This window comes from Oratosquilla oratoria, chromosome 12, assembly GCF_046742065.1.
Source record: "Oratosquilla oratoria isolate Oo_2021 chromosome 12, ASM4674206v1, whole genome shotgun sequence".
NCBI lineage: Eukaryota > Metazoa > Arthropoda > Malacostraca > Stomatopoda > Squillidae > Oratosquilla > Oratosquilla oratoria.
In genome coordinates this window covers 23,324,927-23,347,130 of record NC_134788.1, presented here as the reverse complement: position 1 = coordinate 23,347,130, position 22,204 = coordinate 23,324,927, and the positions used below count along the sequence as shown (strand labels likewise).

General features: G+C 41.3%; 1 protein-coding gene across 1 annotated transcript; it reads right to left on the bottom strand.

Annotated features, from left to right (window-relative positions):
- Window positions 1-12,615: 12,615 nt before the first annotated feature.
- On the bottom strand, window positions 12,616-13,794 carry LOC143030275 (uncharacterized). Its single transcript, XM_076193428.1, has one exon. It carries the CDS (start codon window positions 13,792-13,794, stop codon window positions 12,616-12,618), a length of 1,179 nt encoding a protein of 392 aa, XP_076049543.1.
- Between the last annotated feature and the right edge of the window lie 8,410 nt (window positions 13,795-22,204).

Below are 22,204 nucleotides of genomic sequence, written 5' to 3'. Positions count from 1 at the left end.
TTCCAAATATGAATGAACTAATGATTAATATAGGTTGTTAATGAGAGATGGACTTTTGAAGTCAAAAGATCGTGCAATCAGTCCTAGAATCTTATTTGCTTTCTCAGAGGCTGAAATACACTGTTTTGTGTTTATGGCGCCCCCCAGCAGTGAAGGAGTTGAAGCGTATTTCATTTAACATTATGCATACCTGGAAATCACAAATGAGAGAATACGTTTCTAAGGATACTATATTCTCTGCCAATTGTTTTTAATGCGAAGGATATGGATTACAGGAGTATCATATCTGGGACTGGAATACTTCAAATACATGTAGTGGAATTTCTCACAAGAGGAACCATTGCTTCATAAAATATTAGTAACATTGAACATTTTTAGAAGCTCCGCCATGGGATACGAACCCTGACCCGTGCGTCGAAAATCACGAGGCCAAGACGTTAACGACCATGCTACATGGTGATGGTTCAAAAGGACCGTACTAGTCCCCGACCACGCTTCACGTAACATTAGAAGATGTAATCTCAATTTCATCTAATCCCGTATTAGGCGAGCCTTCCGACAAGTTGTGTATGTTTCTTAAGACAGATTGAACATTTTTAGATGGCGGAGCTTCTTAAAATGTTCAATCTGTCTTAAGAAACATAGGTTTAACTGGTTTGTTTATGTGATTTACCAGGAATATTGCAATGGGCACAAATCAGTTTTCATGAAAAAAAAAAAAATAAAGTGACTGTTTTAACTGAATAAGCAGAATAACCACAACTCAAAAGATACTTCCACCATGTGCATTGTTTTAGTAGTTATTGGAACACAGGGAGTAGGGGAGAGGCATGAATCTAACCTAACCATGCTATAGATAAGGATAGGTAAGGCAAGGTTGACAAGATTATTTTTTTCTCTCACTTGTGATTTGGACATAAGTATTTTAAAGTCTTGTTTATGGGCTCCTGGTGCTATTTCTCCCAAAATTCACTCGTCTGCTCACCAATATTGTGTGTGTGTATATGTAGGAGGGGAGGAGGAAGGTGTTACCTGACACATGGAAATCAAGTGATTTGTTGTGGAAACCAATAAGTTATTTGCTAGAATTACACATTGACTTCTGATATCCTTGATTTTTAGGAGGGTGTGGACCTATTCAAAATCTCTTTTAAAGATTTATTTCCAGTTATCTGTGCTATTGCACCCTTCATCATACTCCGATTTATTATTATTATTATTGTTGTTATTATTATTACTATTATCATGATAATTTTATCATAAATTTATAATTTTATCATAATTTTATCATTTTATCATAATTTTATCATTTCATCATAATTTTATCATAATTTTACTATTATTACTATTACTATTGTTATTATTACTATTATTATTATTATAATTTTTTTCTCTTTGTAATGTATATTCATCCACTCTTTTTACTTTTTATTTCTCAGATAATTTTCATTATATTTGTTGAAGTGTACATTACTTTTACTTCCTCCTTTTCATTTAAGCTTCTTTGGTATGAATTGTTTGTTCTCTTACATGCTGATCTCTGGTTAATACCTCATTGTATTAGTATATTTTCATGATACTTCTATGATATTAGAAGTTTCACGAAATGTCCCAGAATTAGTGTTGTTCACCATAACCTAAGAAATTAAATCTCATATTAATTAAGGGTAAGATTGCTACGGGGCACAAATATTCATGTAAATTACTTATAACTCATTTGAAGTATCTGTTCTCACTGAATTACTATAACTCAATAAGCTACTCTAACCGTGTTTTAGTATTGAGAGGGGCAAATCTTACCTAACCTAAGTGTAGGTAGGGACATGTTAGGATCTAATGACGAGAATTTCTTTCTCAAACCAGTGTATCAGATATCCAAATTTTATACTTTATTCTAAATTGTAACTCGTTTTACCGCCAACCCTGAGGTTAGGGGAGTGTGGAAGGGGCTGTACAAAAAATGAAAAACAAAATATTTACTGTAGAAATAAATACCAGATTCTCATAAATCTCTCAAATGTTAGGTTATGACATATATGATTGGTGTGTGTGTGTGAGATTCACCATGGTCTTGTATCACGTGTTGGACTTGTGATCGACAGCTATTTCCCTCCCCAAAGAGAGCTCATGTGTGTGTGTATTTACCTTGTATTTTGTGGGAAGGGGAGCTACGCTCATGGTGTCCCGCCTTTGTATCTCGCAGTGTCTAGTTTGCTCTTAAACTCTTGAATGGTTTTTGCACACACTATTTCCTTGTCCAGTTTGTTCCGAGTGTCTACCACTCTATTTGGAAAATGTTTTTTTTAGATGTCTTCTGTAGCTATGTTTTTTTAATTTTCTTTCCATGTCCTCTTGTGCATCTCCTGTCCCAGTTTAACAAGTCCTCTCTATCAAGTATTGCTGTGCCTTTCATGATTCTGTAGATGGTCAGCAGGTCACCTCTCTCTCTCTTCTTTGCTCCAGAGTCGGTCAATCTAGTTTTGCCAAGCTCTCCTCATATGACAAGTTTGTGAGTGCAGGTGCCATTTTTGTTGCTGCTCTCTGGATTCTTTCTATTTTCTTTATATTATTTTTGGTACTGGGTGACCACAATGTCGCCGCATATTCTAGTCTAGGCCTTATCAGTGTGACCAATATTTTTTTAATAATTTATTCATCCAAATATGTAAATGCTACTTTTATTGATCTTAACAAGTTGTAGGATTCTCTGACAATTTTGTTTATCTGTTTGTCATAGGACAAGTCGTTTGAGATAATTACCCCCAAATCTTTTTCGGATCTCTCTTTTTTTACCTCCTTGGTTCCAATTTTATAGTGTCCTGATGTTCTGTTTTTGCTTTTTCCAAACTCCATTATGCTACACTTCTTAATATTGAAGTCCACCTCCCATTTCTGACTCCAGTTCCATACTTTATTCAGGTCTTCCTGCAGTGATTCACAATCCTCTTCAGTTTTTACTTTAACAGTTTGGCGTTGTCTGCAAAGAAGCTCATGTAACATTTCACATCATCATCCATGTCATTCACATAAATAGCAAACATTATTGGAGCTAGTACAGATCCTTGTGGTACTCCACTGATCACCCATTTCCAATCTGTGTATATTTCTCTGAGCACTACTCTCATCTTTCGACTAATCAGGAAGTCCTCCATCCATTTTCGTAGGTTCCCTTGTATCCCTCCTATATGTTTCAAGTTTTTTGAATAATTTTTTGTGTGGTACTTTGTCAAAAGCTTTTTGTAAGTCCAGAAAGCCACAATCAGCACATCCATTCCTTTCTTGCACTATGTCTATCGTTCTTGAGTACATACATACACACATATACCAAGGCTTTTTCCCCCTTTCAAGAGAGGTAGCCAAAAAGGGAAAGGCATAAAAACACTCCCACCCATTTCATCCCTAAATACACTCCACACCCCTCCCACCCTCCTTCTCATCTGAGCACCTCCTGGATGACGGGTCATCCCTGCACCTTGCCCACCGCCCTGGGTCAGAAGCAGTGTCGCAAGACACAGCACATCCACAGCAAGGCCGCTTCATTTAATCGGCGACCCCCCCTCTCCGTCCCCCCTTGCATATAAGGAGAGGACGGGGAGAAATCCCTTCGGGCTGCGTCAAAATTTGCTTACACATACTACCTCACCCCCACCCCCCGCCCATTCCTCCTCATGCAATCACATCATCCATATACAACCATTCTCCACTCACCTCTGTCTTCCGTCCTCTCCCTTCCTTCCTCAACAGACATTCCCCTCTTCCCCAAAGCCCCCTTCACCCCATCCATCCACCTTATCCTAGGACGTCCCCTCATGTTCACTCCCTCCACATCTCCCTTCCATACCTCTTTTACTAGTCTTTCTTCACTCATTCTTTCCATGTGTCCAAACCATCCCAATATTCTTTCATCAACCCTATCTCCCAGCTCCTTTTTCACCCCTGTTCTCCTCCTCACCTCCTCATTTCTCACTCTATCTAGCCTAGTAACCCCCACCATACTTCTCAGACACCTCATCTCAAACACATTCAAGCTCCTTCTCTGTTCTTCTCTTATGTTCCACGTTTCTGCCCCATACAGTGCTGTTGGCACAATCACTCCTTCATACAGTCTCCTCTTCGCATCCATTCCTAAATGTCTATTCCTCATTACACTCTTTAATCCACCAAGGCATTTACTCGCTTCTCTCAATCTACATTCTACCTCCACCTTCACTCCACCTTTTCCTGCTACACTTGCACCCAAGTATCTAAAACTATCCACTTCCTCCAGTCGCTCTCCCTTAATGTTCACTTCCAGTCTACTGCCACTTTCACCCCTTGTACATCTCATCACCTTACTTTTACCCACATTTATCTTTAGCTTTCTTCTATGACATATTCTCCCAAACTCTGCCACCAGCTTCCTCAATCCCTCCTCCGATGCTGCCACAAGCGCAGTGTCGTCCGCAAACAACAGCTGGCTCACCTCCCACTTTTCTCCATTTTCTTTAACCATCTCCAATCCCTGACCCACTACCCTTGCATTCACTTCTCGCACCACCCCATCCATGTATAATTTGAACAGCCAGGGCGACATAACGCATCCTTGACGAAGTCCCACCTTTACCTCAAACCACTCACTCTCTCCATTTCCAATCCTGACACAAGCTCTACTACTCTCATAAAAACTCTTGACAGCTCCCAAAAGCTTTCCTCCTATCCCATAAATCTGCATAACCTCCCACAGTGCCTTCCTGTCTACCCTATCATAAGCCTTTTCCAGATCCATAAAAGCCCAAAAAACATCCTTCCCCTTTCCTATAGCTTTCTCACATATCTGTCTTACCACAAAAATCTGATCTACACAACCTCTACCTGTCCTAAATCCACACTGTTCCTCACCAATTACTCCTGTTCCTCTCCTAATCCTCTCAATCAAGATCCTCCCATAAGCCTTCCCAACTACACTTAACAAGCTAATCCCTCTGAAACTACTACATTCACACTTGTCCCCTTTTCCCTTGTAAAGAGGAACTATACAGGCACTCCTCCAGTCCTCCGGTACTCTACCTTCTCTCCAGCAAACATTAAATAACCTCACCAACCAGTCCACCATCACGGTACCTCCCTTTTTCAGACATTCCGCATGGCATCCATCCAGACCAGGTGCCTTACCTGCTTTCATCATCTTAACAACTGCCTTCACCTCATCCTTCCTTATTTCTCCTCCATACTCCTCATTCATCACTCTCATTTTCTTCCCACTTCCCACTGCAGCTATCTTTCCTTCCCTATCCTCCTTCACATTTAGCAACTCCCTAAAATATTCTGCCCATCTTCCCCTTACTGCCTTCTCTTCCATTATCATCTCTCCATCTGCACCTTTTACCTTTTCTTCCCTACTTGATTCGCCTCCTCTTCCTCTCTTAATTTCTTTCCAAAACATCTTTTTATTACTTTCAAAATTTTCTGTCATACTCTTACCCCATTTCACATCTGCTCTCCTCTTTGCAACCTTTACCTTTTGCTTTACTTCTCTTTTCTTTTCTTTGTACGTCTCATATGACTCCCTCGTCCTCTTTTGTAACCAATCTGTGAAAGCTCGCTTCTTTTCTACAACCTTCTTTGTTTCCTCATCCCACCATTCACTACCCTTTCTTCTATTTCCCCCTGTCCTTCTTGTTCCACACACCATCCTTGCACACTTTATGACTCCCTCCTTGAACCATCCCCATTCCTCCTCCACACCCATCTCTACTCCATCCTTTACTCCCTCCCACTCCTTCTTCAGCTTCTTTCCGTACTCCTTCTCCTTTTCCTTTTCATTCAAGGAGTTCACTCTAAGAACCTCCCTACCTTTTGTCCCTTTCCTCTTTCTCCATCTATCCTCCACTCTCAACTTACCTTCCACCAAAAAATGATCTGATATTCCCCCACCCTCTCCCCTTAGCACATGTACATCCTTAACTCTTCCTATCATAATCCTATTTACCACTACATAATCCATTAGCGCTCTATCTACCACCCTTCCCTCCACCACCCTCTCCCATGTGTACTTATGCTTGACTTCCTTCCGAAACACTGTATTTGCTATCACCAACTCTCTTTCTAGACACATTTCCACCATCAACTCTCCACTACGATTCTTTCCTGGAACTCCACACTTCCCAACCACTCCGTTGATTGGACCATTTCCCATCCTAGCATTAAGGTCTCCCAGTCTTGAGTAGAAACATATTAAATTTGTGGTACATAATCTTCCTTGTCTGAACCCAAATTGTCTTCCAGGTGTTTTGCCCATCTATTCTTGATTTTCTCACAAATTTTGGCTATAGTGCTTGTTAGTGAGACTGGCCTATAGTTAGTTGGTTTTTCCTTGTTTCCTCCTTTATATATTGGTACAATGTTAGCATTTTCCAGTCTTTTGGTATTTTTCCTTCTTTTGAGTGAGCAATTTATTATGTTATGTATTTTGTCTGTTAGTTCTTCTTTGCATTCTTTTAGAATCCAATTTGCAATTCCATCTGGTGCGTGTGTGTGTGTGTGTGTGTGTGTGTGTGTGTGTGTGTGTGTGTGTGTGTGTGGAGTGGTCCTCTGTGAAGATTACTTCCCAACTATGTAGTATTTATTCAGCCACTTTTTACCTTGTTTCCTGATTATTTTGTACTGACCCAGTGGCTTTTACATTTTCTGCTGAACTTAATTTTTAGTATTTGCTCAACCTTCCATTTCTTTCTTCCTCTTTTAAGCTTCTTTGATAGAGTTGTTTGTTCCCTTCCCCTACTGCAGCTATATATGTATACGCGCGTGTTACTGTTATTACATGCTCTCAACAGGTTAGATGTCAAACTTATTGTATATTCTCTTTCAGGTCGAGGGTAAATATCAGAATTGGCTTGGAAGATTCCATATATTCATCATTTATAAAGAGAACATGTTGTGGAGTCTGCATCGCACCTATATCACGAGTCATCTTAAGCTGTGTCCACACTTGTTGCATTTCCACATGTCGTATCATCGTTGCGTACCACCTAGTGATACAATACGGTGCAGCAGGGTATTGTACCCACTTGTTGCGTATCCGCCCACTGTACTGTATAATCATTCCGTGGTGCAATAGTATGATCTAGTTTCTTCCTGGCCACTTACCATGAGTGCAAATGTGCAGTTGGCTGTGGCCACATATATTTTTATTCATGAATATCTTGTCAGTAAAAGGAAAAGAAAGTCACGGCGTTGGTGGATTTCTAAACTGTGAAAGAAGGGAGTGTGCAATGGAACAACCATGTTGGCTGACATGTGAGTGGACTCTATAAATTTTTTACAAAGATGTACCCCACTGATTTTTAGTTTCTGATGGCTGCAGTTGGCTTGAAAATTGCAAAAAAAGACACAACATTTCGGAGAGCAATTTCCATTCAGGAAAGGCTAGCAGTAACATTACGCTTTCTGGCCACTGGCAACCCATACACCTAGTCTGCAGTATCTCCTCAAAATCTCCAAGCAGGCAATTTGCAAGATCATTCCCGAACTGTGTGATGCCATTGTGGAAACACTGTATGACTACATTTAAGCAAGTCATTTATAAAATGTCATGAACAACTGATGTATGACGACCATTGACCTGAATGTGCCACTCATACTAGAATCGATGTATGTTTCTCTCGTACACATACAAATAGGTATTAGTACAGGAAAAGGTATGCTGAACAGATCACAATTATCATTATGTACACTAATTCTTCAAGTCTGTCTTGTCCGTATACTTTCTAAAAACAGATCACAGTAAATGGGAATTACTGATTTTATAAATCATATAATTAATCGTAAGACAGTATATTCTGTTTTTGGTCTGTGCAGGAATAAATGAAAGAAACAGGAATGTTTTACTGTATTTTTTATTCACCAGTACATCTCTCAAGAAGAAACTTGATACGTCAATGTCATGTATGTTGAAGATGGGGGACAATGAAGTAAAAACAAAGCAGTTATTCAATAATAGAAGATATCTATATCCTCATTCGAAGTGTAAGGGCCACATGTGAAAAAATAAAATAAATTATATTACTTCCTCCTCTATGTTAAAGAGGTGACGGTTGCAATGCAGGTGGAGTAGATGTTGAATGTTCTAGAATCATGACTGAGATGAGACTGAATAAGTATGATACTGGCCAAAGTTGGATGGGAAGCCTACTGGATGGGTTGTATGTGGACATCTTTTCATCCAAGATAATAATTTTATACATTACATATATAGGATACTCATATATGTAACAATATATACATACATATACCAAAGGCTTCCCCCTTATACAGGAGGTAGCCAACAATTGTGTGTGTGTAAGCATATGTGAGTGTTTAGTGTGTGTGTTTGTGCATGTGTGAGTCTATTGGTGAGTACCATAAAATTCATTATTAGGACTTATTTTGTTTATCTGTTTTCAATGCTAGCCTAATGTAAGAAAATTAATAACAACATTTAGATACACAAATGTCAAGTACCGTGTTTTCTAAATCAACTGATAGTGTAATAGGAATATAAGTTTCACCCACAAAATGAGAAAATAGTGTTTATGTATTTGAGGAAAGAATATGCATCTATGCCCAATCTATTGAAAGTAATGAGTTAGTGAATTTGAGTTATAAAAGTAAAATTGATGAATGCTATATGAATTATGTTTGTGCGTCCGATAAATTACTTTGAAATTCTAGCTGTGCATACAGTATACAAATGATAAGTTTAAGATATATAAAGAATAAACGAGTATGTGTATATGTTAACATATGCATATATATAAATTTAATGAATCCTATATAGATTATATTCATGCATCCAATATGTTACTTTAAAACTCTAGCTTTGCATATAATACACAAATGATGCACTTAAGGAATATAGCAAATATATAATATATTTTTCTTCAGGGCTGTGGAGTCGGAACACAAAACCTCCGACTCCTCTATTTTTGGCACCACCGACTCCGACTCCTCTTCCTCTTCATGTAATTAACTGATTATGGTCTACATATTTTATAAAGCCTATACAACACACATACGCTCCAATCTTGAGTAGACTTATATCATTATAACTGTCTTATATCAAATAATAAATATATATGTTATAGTATGGCTTTCTTATGTTTGACCTCTTCATTAATACTTTATAAGTGAAGTAGAGCCAAAATTTTTGAAACGATATTGAAGAAAATTCAGTAAGAAAAAAAAAAAAAAATCAATAATGTAAGACATTTGGCATGATATATATCTTTGCAAGTGATAAGTACATTTCAAAAACAAAAATACTGTACTTTATAACAAAGGTTGAAATATAACATTTGTAAGGGATATACAAACTTAATAATAAAAAATATATATATAATGAAAGATTTATTTTACATATATAGTTTTGCAAATAAAAAAAAACGAAAATACTTTATTAAAGAAGTTTAGGCAAATTTCTTGAAAGGAAACTAAGTATAGAGAAAATAAACTTTATTAATACGAGTACGGAACAAGATCGAGTGTTACAGCTGGACATGTATGATACTGAAAGGTATATGTATCATACATACTTTTTGGGTATCATTATCCTTCATATGTTTCCATACCTTCTTTTGTCTTAATGTACTGCAATTACTGACACAAGTTCCTCTTGTTTTAACTTTATACTGGTACTGTTGTGCGATTATTGCGATGGACATTACTCTGGTTCTGGAACCGATCTTATTGATACGAGTACAAAACAAGATACAGCTGAACATGTTTGAAATGTGAAACTTTTTTTTCAACTTTAAATATCCTTATTTCAATAATTCATTGTTAAAAAGTATAGAGGGGAAATAGAAGAGATAGTATTATTGCGTTAGTCTACAGTTGAAATCATAATGATCCTGCTGTTTGGCAATACAGCAGTGGGAGAAACCACCAAACTGATGGAGTGATGGAAACGATGCATATGGAACTTGACAGGAATATTAGTAATAAGCTCCCGTGACTGTGTGTCAACGGAAGGTGTAAAATGGAGGTGTTTCATTTATTCAAGTAATATTTTGGATGTTTATCGGTCTGTGTATAAATTTGAAAGTCAGCGTTGCACAAGGACGTTTTGGGGGTTTAGTGGAATGACCACAAAGATAAGACGATGAGATCTAATATAAAAAAAATTAATGGTTGCTTACGCCGTCCGGTGGTAATTCGGTCACACCTTCGCGTTTGGTGGTAAATCGGTTACACCGCCAACTACGGTGAAGAAGAAGAACTCGAAGAAGAAGAAGAACTCGAAGAAATCGAAGAAGAAGAAGAGGAAGAACTCGAAGAAGAAGAAGAAGAAGAAGAAGAAGAAGAAGAAGAACTCGAAGAAGAAGAACTCGAAGAACTCGAAGAAGAGGAAGAAGAACTCGAAGAACTCGAAGAAGAAGAAGAAGTAGAACTCGAAGAAGAAATCGAAAAACTCGAAGAAGAAGAACTCGAAGAACTCGAAAAAGAACTCGAAGAACTCGAAAAAGAAGAACTCGAAAAACTCGAAAAAGAAGAACTCGAAGAACTCGAAAGAGAAGAACTCGAAGAAGAACTCGAAGAAGAAGAACTCGAAGAAGAAGGAGAACTCGAAGAAGAAGAACTCGAAGAACTCGAAGAAGAACTCGAAGAACTCGAAGAAGAACTCGAAGAAGAACTCGAAGAAGAACTCGAAGAACTCGAAGAAGAACTCGAAGAACTCGAAAAAGAACTCGAAGAACTCGAAGAAGAACTCGAAGAACTCGAAGAAGAACTCGAAGAAGAACTCTTTATTTTCCAAAAAAGGGGCGTAGCCCAGGGCGCGCAGCGCCCGCGCCTAAGGCGCAGCGCCGCAGGCCAAGGCCCCCGGCGTAGCTGGGCCGGCGCAGCCGGTGGGCTTGTTTATTACATTTGATAAAATTATTCTTTTTTATTATTATTTTTTTATAATCTACTTATAAGGAGTGTGCACTGCATAACTCTACAGACTAAACGAAGGCCTTATAAAGTGTAAATTCAACTGGAGTCGGAGTCGGTACATATTTACCGACTCCGACTCCGACTCCAGTGACACTGTAATTGCTTCCGACTCCGACTCCACAGCCCTGTTTTTCTTCTTTTTCTTCGGCTTATTCTTCTTCGTCTTATTCTTCTTTTATGTCTTCTTTTTCTTATTTTTCTTTTTCGTTTTCTTTTTCATCTTTTCTTATTTTTCTTCTTCTTCTTCGTCTTTCTTCTTTTTCTTTTTTGTCTTCGTCTTCTTCCCCTTCTTCGTCTTCTTCTTCTTCATTTTCTTCTTTTTAATTTTCTTCTTCTTGATCCACTGTCGATCTTAAGCTATGGTTACACCAGTCAACTGAATGCTTGGAGTCCAACCTTGGCATTCATTCATCCAAACTTATCTTTGGACAATTGTTTGCTGGACCATCACAGGCAGGAACTCGGCACTGGTCCCACATGTGTTGAATGTGTTATTCCTTGAACCAGGGTATCAACCAGTTGTTGAGGCATAAATTTGATCAAATACAAGTTCTTTATTTCAGTTATATTTTTAGGGTTTCTTTTTGGGTCTATATTTATCATCATATACTTCAGCAGGGCACTGCACTGTTATTAAACATGGTGGCTTCGTGCGAGGTGTGACGTCATATTTTTCTTCATGTGCTGCTTGATCAAGCATTTTGGTGTTTTATGATTTTTTGTTTTATTCGACCAAATAACAAGAATCTTGTCATCGGAGTTTAATGGGTTAATGGCTTTAGGGTAGTACTGGATTTTGGTACTCGTTTTTCTTGACCTTGGCAAGAGCGCTTTCTCTATTTGGGTCTATATAGACTAGTAGGAGACACAGGCCAGTATGTTCCTTTGAGTAGAAACTACTTCGATTGTAATTTTCTGTTTTTCGAATATCCAAATGTCAACCTGTGATTCAAAAGTACTTACTTGTGCGTCGATGATGTCGGTTCTTCGGTTTCGGTCGCTCCTGGGTGGGCCCTTACATTCCTTTGCGGCACACTCTCCACTTCTCTAGCCTAATTCCCTACCTCCTAACCATTAATGCTAGCTTACCATATCCCCCTTTCCGGACACTGTACACTTCACTCACACTTGCATTCACCCCACCACCCACGCACGGTCCTTGTTCGGCACTGCGCCACCCAAGCCAACGTGAGGCCATCCCCCCACATTAGGGTGGGAAGGGGGATACCAGCGCTCGTGCCCTTTGACCCCCTCCCCCCCCCCAGAAAGAGGGGGAGTGGGTGCCAACCGTCCGTCCCCATCACTCACGCTCACACCACACCCCCCCTTGATCTAGAGATCAACCTACTCCTCGTCTTCTCCTTCCTCTACATCGTACTCCTGTAGCCACCTTGGCGGGCGTCTTTCACGCTGGGGTCTCTGAGACATCCCATCCTCTTCTGTTGTCGCCCCGTGGCCTTCCTCCTCATCTTCTCCTTCACTCACTACCTGCCGTATATCCAAGATATGTCGTGGCACTCCCTCAACAGAAACATTGTCCCGGGAGTTCACCTCCGTCACTGTCCCTCTCGTCCTCTGTGACGTGCACTCCCTGTCCCTGGTTCTCTCCCATACCACCTCCACCACCTGCTATTAGGCTGGGCCTTCTTCCGCCTTGGCCTGCTGTTACGCTCCCTGCAGCGGATGCCGCCAATCATATTTGAACACAGCCTTTTGGGGAACCGAGCGGTCGTCTTGGCCTGACCTGGGGGAGATATTATACCAGAAAACTGCCTCCGTCGGCGGTATTCGCGCCCTCTCAGCTATGGCCTTAATTGTACGATGGTGTCGTTCTACTATCCCATTTCCGCTCGGCCGGTACGCTGCCCGGAAGAAGCGTCTTGTGTTCCACTTGTCCAATGTACCTTTCAGTGCCTCCGACCGAAACGCCGTGCCGTTGTCCATCAGGACTTCATCCACTGGGCCCCGCTCCAAAAATACCTCGTTCATCACCCGCGCAATCTCTTCTCCAGTCTCCGCCTTCAGTTCTCGCCAAATGCCGAACCGCCCTGGGCCGCAGTCGACCATCGATAAGTATCTGGTGCCTTGATAGTGGGTTACGTCAATTGCCAGCCGCCCCCAGTTCTCTTCCACGCAGAGCTCCCCCGCTGAATGCGGTCTGGGGGCTGGGTTTATGGACTGACAGCGGGCACACGCCCTCACCGCATGCCGCACTTCTTCCCTTGATATGTTCGGGTTAACCTTCCTTGCCAGGAACAATGACCTATCGACCCCTAGATGATGCGTTTCGTGCAACTCTTTCGCACGAAAGGACCCAGCGGCGCACATCTCGAGCTTCTCTTCCTGTTCTTCCTTCGCTTTCAGCCAGCTCTTCTTTACTCTGGTAAGCGCGTCCGCTTTGTTCGCCTCCGAGGATACCTTCCTCACCCTTATCTTCATGCCGAACTCGTCGATTAACTCTCTCAGGATCCCGAGGCGGCGCTTCACCAGGATCTCTGCAGCTCCTTTCGTGCGTACTCTCTTTTCAGCCGTCAGCACCGAGTTCATCCACCCCGCTACCGTGGCTGAGTCCGTCCTGATCTCGATCTCACGCAGCCCCCATTTCAGCGCCAAATTTGTTCCTTTTATGACTGCGTCCAACTCTGACACGTTAATATGGTGGTAGTCGTCCTTCTTCCGCTGCCACGCTCCATCTTCGACTATCACGTTCCCTATCTCCAAGACGGCGCCGGTTGCGATACTACTCGCGTCGCACCATACTACGCCATGGCTCTGCTGGGGCGCGTTCCACTGTCCTCTCACAGGATCATCGTGCATCGTCCTCTGGACAACGTCGCGTATCATGGTTGCCTCATCAACCTTCTCTCCCCGATCGGGTAGTGGCCCACTAATTTGCCGCAAAGGGAGAAAAGTTCTCGTTTACACATTTCGAACCGCTTGAACATCAGCGTTCCTGCCGCGTTCCTTTCCAGTCGCAGTCCCAACACCGCTCCTCCCTCCAACGGCTCCGGTTCCTTAGCTGTCAATCCGTATCGAGCCAGATGTTCCACCACGTTCGACGTCGATACTATGCCATCGTCCACCAGTATGTCGTCTAGGTACGAGTCAGTGCCCTTCTTCATCGCTTCAGTCTTCCCCAGTACCGTCTTCAGGATTCTCGTCATGATCCTCGGGGCCGAGCTGAGCCCAAAACCAAGTCTGGTCAAGCAGTAAATTCTCCCTTTGTATTTTACTAGCTGGTACTTCCATAACTTCTTAGTCACGTGAATTTGCAAGTAAGCCGCCCGCAAGTCTACAACGGCGGACGCCCCCCTCCTTCGGCGCCACCTGCGTAGGGTCTCACTACATACATCTACAAAATCGTCGCCAGTATGACACTTCACGAACTGGTTCAGCTCTCGGAAGTCCAGCACCGGTCGTACCTTTCTCTTGGTTGGCTGCACCACTGCCATCAAGGGCAGGATTCCGCCCTCCATTGGTTCCTCCCAGGGACTCAAGATTCCCTCCTCGATCCATCGCTCCACTTCGAGGTCAAAGTCCTCCCTCATCCCCTCTCTGAGAGTCCGTGTGTAGCAGTCGACTTTGTACTACAAGACGGGCGAGCTTTCATTCGGATACCACACTACTTCCCACAACCTGCCGTCAAAATCCGCCCGGAAGTCCTCGTCCTCAATCGTGCACGGCGTCGCCCTCTCCCCAGGGTCGAGCTTCGGGGCAGCACCGCCCTCCGCGGCTCCCATTGCCATTCCTACGTCCTCACCCGGCCTCGGTCGGTTCTTCATTCTCTCTTCCGAGTCCGGCCTCATTCCAATCCGTACGAGTCCACCGATGAACGTGACTTCTCCAAGCTGGGTAATTCCGTCCATTCCCAGCACCACGTCAATTCCCTCCAGAATCGTTCTAATGACGAGCACTCTTAGTCGTATCGGGATACCCTCCACTATCATTTCAATTTCCTGGTCGCCATCGCATATCGTCTCTCTCCCGTCGACTGTCGTCAGGGCCACATATCCCCGTCTGAACTCTTGAACTATATCGGTCCTCACAATCGTGGTTGAACAGCCAGAGTCTATCAGCGCCCTCGCGCGTCTCCCTCTCACCCAAATATCCACGATCGGCATACGACTGAACGGTGTCCTTACATTTCCTCGGCGGCCCCTCGCATAGTGGCCGCCGATGTCCCGTTTCCCTGACTGCAATTTCGGGCCATGTGCCCTGGCTGATTGCACGAGTAACAGATAAGCTCTACCTCCTTACAGTCCCTTGCCAGGTGACCCAGTCTCCGGCACTCGTAACAACGGACCCTCGACAGCCCGCGCCATCTGTTGTAGTCACCCCCGAGCTCACCCGTTCTCCCTTCTCGGTCAGTGGCCACTGTTCTCGCCCGCTCGCCCTCTCCCGCCGAGGGCACTCTCCTTTGTGTCTGTTCGTTGGCCACAGCCACCATCGGCCCTTCATCCTTAGCCTTAGTCAGGAGCCTGGCGCGGGCTATAAGTTCGCTCATGTCTGCCTTTGCTGCATTTTCCATTGCCTGCAGCCCAGTCGATATGTAATCCGGAAACCCATTCACGAAAGCCATTCTCACTACCATCTCCAGGGAGTTGCCTTCGAAATTAATCAGGCCTGCCAATCGCCTAATGTCATTTGTGAACACGTCAACCTGTTCTCCCGTCCACCGCATTCGCCGTAGTTTGCAGTACGCTTCAAAGGGACTCTCGCCAAAAACTTCCTGTAACCTCTCCTTCACCTTTTCCACTTCCTTTTGATCTTCGGTTGTCATCTCCATGTAGACGGATAAAGCCACGCCCTCTAAATTTAGCGCGATGTAACTCGCCACATCCTTTACTCCCGTTAGCCGCGCGACCAAGGCTGCCTTTGTTAGCCACACGGAGACATCTCCTGTCCCGTCAAACGGCCTTAAGGTGACACTATTCATCTTGAACGGTTCGTTTCCACTCTCAGGTGCGGACATTGACGGCCCGTTTCCACTTACGGGTGCAGTCATTTTTCCGGTGCCTAGATAGCTTGTGATTCAAAAGTACTTACTTGTGCGTCGATGACGTCGGTTCTTCGGTTTCAGTCGCTCCTGGGTGGGCCCTTACATTCCTTTGTGGCACACTCTCCACTTCTCTAGCCTAATTCCCTACCTCCTAACCATTAATGCTAGCTTACCATATCCCCCTTTCCGGGTACTGTACACTCCACTTACACTCGCATTCACCCCACCACCCACGCACGGTCCTTGTTCGGCACTGCCCCACCCAAGCCAACGTGAGGCCACCCCCCACATTCGGGTGGGAAGGGGGATACCAGCGCTCGTGCCCTTTGACCCCCTCTCCCCCCCCCCCAGAAAGAGGGGGCGGGGGTGCCAACCGTCCGTCCTCGTCCGCGCCATACACACTCACGCTCACACCACAATATCCTTATTTCAATAATTCATTGTTAAAAAGTATAGAGGGGAAATAGAAGAGATAGTATCATTGCGTTAGTCTACAGTTGAAATCATAATGATCCTACTGTTTGGCAACACATCAGTGGGAGAAACCACCAAACTGATGGAGTGATGGAAACGATGCATATGGAACTTGACAGGAATATTACAGCTCCCTTGACTGTGTGTCAACGGAAGGTGTAAAATGGAGGTGTTTCATTTATTCAAGTAATACTTTGGATGTTTATCGGTCTGTGTATAAATTTGAAAGTCAGCGTTGCACAAGGACGTTTTGGGGGTTTAGTGGAATGACCACGAAGATAAAACGATGAGATTTATTACATTTGATAAAATTATTCTTTTTTATTATTATTTTTTTATAATCTACTTATAAGGAGTGTGCACTGCATAACTCTACAGACTAAACGAAGGCCTTATAAAGTGTAAATTCAACTGGAGTCGGAGTCGGTACATATTTACCGACTCCGACTCCGACTCCAGTGAAACTGTAATTGCTTCCGACTCCGACTCCACATCCCTGTTTTTCTTCTTTGTCTTCTTCGGCTTATTCTTCGTCTTATTCTTCTTTTGTCTTCTTTTTCTTATTTTTCTTCTTCGTTTTCTTCTTCATCTTCTTTTTCATCTTTTTCTTCCTCTTCGTCTTCTTTTTCTTTTTTGTCTTCTTCTTCATTTTCTTTTTTTTAATTTTCTTCTTCTTGATCCACTGTCGATCTTAAGCTATGGTTACACCAGTCAGCTGAATGCTTGGAGTCCAACCTTGGCATTCATTCATCCAAACTTATCTTTGGATAATTGTTTGCTGGACCATCACAGGCAGGAACTCGGCACTGGTCCCACATGTGTTGAATGTGTTATTCCTTGAATCAGGGTATCAACCAGTTGTTGAGGCATCAATTTGATCAAATACAAGTTCTTTATTTCAGTTATATTTTTAGGGTTTCTTTTTGGGTCTATATTTATCATCATATACTTCAGCAGGGCACTGCACTGTTATTAAACATGGTGGCTTCGTGCGAGGTGTGACGTCATATTTTTCTTCATGTGCTGCTTGATCAAGCATTTTGGTGTTTTATGATTTTTTGTTTTATTCGACCAAATAACAAGAATCTTGTCATCGGAGTTTAACCCATTCAACTCGATGACAAGACGTCTTGTCATTTGGTCAAATAAAACAAAAAATCATAAAACACCAAAATGTTTGATCAAACACCAGAAAAATATGACGTCAATACTCGCTTCGCTGCGGCGCTTTCTCTATCTGGGTCTATATAGACTAGTAGGAGACACAGGCCAGTATGTTCCTTTGAGTAGAAACTACTTCGATTGTAATCTTCTGTTTTTCGAATATCCAAATGTCAACCTGTGATTCAAAATTACTTACTTGTGCGTCGATGACGTCGGTTCTTCGGTTTCAGTCGCTCCTGGGTGGGCCCTTACATTCCTTTGTGGCACACTCTCCACTTCTCTAGCCCAATTCCCTACCTCCTAACCATTAATGCTAGCTTACCATATCCCCCTTTCCGGGTACTTTACACTCCACTCACATTCACCCCACCACCCACGCACGGTCCTTGTTCGGCACTGCGCCACCCAAGCCAACGTGAGGCCATCCCCCCACATTAGGGTGGGAAGGGGGATACCAGCGCTCGTGCCCTTTGACCCCCTCCCCCCCCCCAGAAAGAGGGGGAGTGGGTGCCAACCGTCCGTCCCCGTCCGCGCCATACACAGTCACGCTCACACCACACAACCCTACATGACGAGAGTTTTCAGTTACTATCTCAGACTTGGTATAGACTTCCAACGGTGTAATTCGTAGTCCCGTGCTGCATTGCGTAAGCATACATAGGGTTACCATAGAAACAAAACAGATATCTTTTTACATTCCACATTTAAAACCCATTAAACTCCGATGAGAAGGTTCTTGTCATTTGGTCAAATCAAACAAAAAATCATAAAACACCAAAATGTTTGGCCAAACTTAGGGCTGTATCCTCTGGTATTATCCATTAACAGATAGAAATATCTCAAAACTTGGACAACTTTGTAATCCTCAAGTAGGCTACCTGGCAGCAAGGTGTAAAGGCCACTTCACACTACGTAGATTTTCGCCAACCGTTGCAGCTTGAGTAGAAACGACTTTGGTTACAATCTTGTTTTTCGAATAACCAAACTTCAATTTACCTTTGTGTCATTTGGTGAGAAACTGAATGTCAAATAAGAGACTAAAGTTAGACAAAATGTTGAATGTTCTTAGAGAACTAGAATACTGAAGCCAAAGCTTTCTTGTAACTATTCAAATTCATAACGGTTTACAAGAATCGGCCATAAAGTATCAATCTCTAGTTCATAGTTTCCATGTCTTTGCAGGGTTGCCAGATGCATGTTTGTACACCAGCGATTGCATAACACTTGTTTATAAAATGTGTTAAGACCGGTGTTTTTCCTCATTTACATAAATTATTTAGTTGTAGGGTTGGAATCCAAAACTAATAGTTTTGCTGATAATGCAAAAACATATAGCGTTATTAAGGGGGAGGATGATGTTGAGATTTAAAGAAGGTATATTGGAACGGATGAGTAGATTAACAAATGGTCATTGTCTCTTAACACTGTAAAGTGATACATGTTGGTCTTTATTTCTTCAGATATGAGGCCGGCACATCACTTTCTCTGTGGTAAAGGCTAACAGTAGACTGGGAATAATCAAACTGAATTTTGAATATTTGAGTAAAGATAAAGTCTTTATATCTGTCTCTTGTTAGACCTTTGTTGGAATTTTAGCCGAAATACATGATGAAAGTCTTTGTGGCAGTGATGATTCTGGGTTCTCTAATTCACCTGAAATCAGGTCTCGTAACATGCCAAGTGTGTCCACTGTATTGCACTCTCAGGAAAATGTCAAGGAAGAATCAGTTGAGACTGTAAGCTCATATGGAAGTGAAGTATCTCAAGAAAAAAAGAGAGATGGTTGAAGTTAAACTCGAAGAACATGATCTTGACATGGAAATCATGGTGTAGAAACTAAATAAAAGAGGTTATTTGATGGTTTTACTTAATTTTTTAACTTATATTTTTTGTATTACCTCTTATCATTTACACTATGATATAAAAATTAGATTTAAGATTTTGTATGTAAAGATAATACCAGTAATTGAAGGGAAAATAACCACAAGGTGAGCAGACGAGGGTTATTTGATACTATTATATATATATAAATATATATATATATATATATATATATATATATATATATATATATATCCTAACAGGTCTTCAAAGAACTCCAGAGATCCTGTAGAGCCCTGCCTGACAAACACTACTTCAGAGGACCTTCTGAGGCCAAAGAAAATAATAGTAATAATAATGATAATAATGATAATAATAATAATAACAATAACAACAATAATAACAACAATGTCAGCTACTGTTTTTTTTTTTTTTGTCGCGGCTGGCTGGCGATTCTATCCATTCTCTATTTTTTCTTCTATGTGATCGAATTTATTCAGCGGAAGGAAAAACACAGTACTCTTTTATCCCTCCCTCTTTCCTGGCCGGCCAGATTTTCTTTCAAATGATTTCTTGTGTTTGCCGGTCGGCCTTCCGTATTGTTTTTATTTTTATTATATCTTATTTTATTTGTCTATTTATTTGTTTTATTTATTTTATTATTAATTTATCTTGTTCCATTTTATTTTTCATTTGATTTATCTATTCATTCTATCTTATTTTATTCATCTAATTATTTATTTTAATGTTTATTTTGTTTATTTATTTTATCTTATTTATTTTTGCCCTCTCTCCCGGCCGACCCTTCGTATCGTTCTTTATCATACATTTTTCTTATCTATTTCATTTCACTTGTTTGTTTTAATTGATCATTTATTGATTTGTTTTATTTTAGATTTTTTTTCTTCCCTCTTTCCCGGCCGTCCGGCTTTTGTTTCAATTCTACTCATGTCTTTCCCAGTCAGCACTCCGTATTGTTCTTTATTATACTTTATTTTGTTTATTAAATCTTAATTTCTTATCTATTATAATTTTCTTTTTGTTTACTTTTTTGTCCTCCCTCTTTCCCGACATTTTTTTTTTTTTTTTTTTTTTAATAATTATTATTTTCCGATTATTTTCTTGGGTTTCCCGGCCGGCCTTCCGTATAGTTATTTGATTTGTTTATATGTTTATTTATTATGATCTTATTCATTTGTTTATTTACTTATTATTATCTTACCCTCCCTCGTTCCCGGTCGGCCGGCTTTCAGTTCTTGTGCTTCCCCGCCGGGCTTCCGTATAGTTATTCTATTTTCTTTATATTTTTTTCTATTTATATATTTTGTTTATTTTATCTATTTATTTACTTATTCCTCTTTCCGGCCGGTTGGCTTTTCTTTCTTGTTTTCCCGCCCGGCCTTCCGTATAGTTTTCTCTCTTTTCCGACCGGCCGTCTTCTCTTTCAATTCTTTTCTTGTGTTTCCCGGTCGGCCTTCCGTATAGTTTTCTCTCTCTTTTCCGACCGGCCGTCTTCTCTTTCAATTATTTTCTTGTGTTTCCCGGTCGGCCTTCCGTATCGTTCTTTATTTCATTCCCTCCCGCTTTTACCTTTTTTTTTTCAATTCCTCTCTGGTTATGTTTGCCGGCCGCCCTCCATGTTTGATTTTTTTTTCACAAGGTTAGGGTTGGCAGGAGTGGGGGAGGTGTAGCACTTTTCGTTAAAAATACAATAAACTGTACAGTATTATTAACAATTTGATTAAGGAAGAGAACCGTACGGAATCTACTTGGATAAAGATTATAGGCAAGAATAAGAAAGTTATTATTGGCGTCTTGTATAGACCTCCTAACCTCAGCATTGAGCAGACTGATCCCCTGATTCACGAAATTCGCAGAGCGTTCCAGTACAAAAACGTTGTGATCATGGAAGATTTTAATTATAGAAACATTGACTGGGAAACTTTAGTAGATCAGGAAGCGAAAAAATTCTTAGATGTGGTGCAGGATAATTTCCTAAAACAAATGATTACCGATCCTACGAGGGGAGAAAATACTCTGGATTTACTTTTAACTAATAATGAGCACCTAATGAGTAACGTAAAAGTGGGAGATAGTCTAGGCTCTAGCGATCATCAATAAGATTTAATATTATTTGGGAAGAATTAAAAAGTACGAATAATGTCTAAGTACCAGACTTCAGGAGAGCAAACTTTGGCAATATAAAAACCTATTTGAAATTGAATATGATTTGTCATACGGACATTTCGGACATTATCGGCGCGGTCAGGTATCGGTACATGACCAGGGGTCAGGTCACGGAGGGTAATATGCATACCATGGTTCAGGTCACTTGGGGGCGGGGGCTCAACAGACAGGTCAGCGATTTGGATGAATATATAGCGATCTAAACGATTTGATTATTAATGCACAAAATACATTTATCCTCTTGAAGTCAATACGGAAGAATAGTAATACTCCCAAATGGATGACGGAAAGATTGAAACATGAGATCGGAATTAAAAGAGGACTACGAAAAAAAAAAAACGGGAAGCACACCTTAGATCAAGATATAACGAAATGGCAAAGCTGGCTTAAAATAATACACGTACAGCGAAACGTAATTATGAAATTAAAGTTGCCAGTCAAGCAAGATCCAACCCAAAGGGTTTCTTTCATTTCTATAGAAAAAAAGAAAAGAAAAAAAGAATAGGACCAATTTAAAACGATGAAAATGTCATGATAGAATCGGAGGAAAAATAAGTGAGGAGTTTAACAAATATTTTCTCTCGGTGTTTACTAATGAGAGGTTAAAGT

Bases quoted from the DNA above. Each gene is read 5' to 3' on its own strand.
- LOC143030275 (XM_076193428.1), bottom strand. From the start codon at position 13,794: ATGATACGCGACGTTGTCCAGAGGACGATGCACGATGATCCTGTGAGA.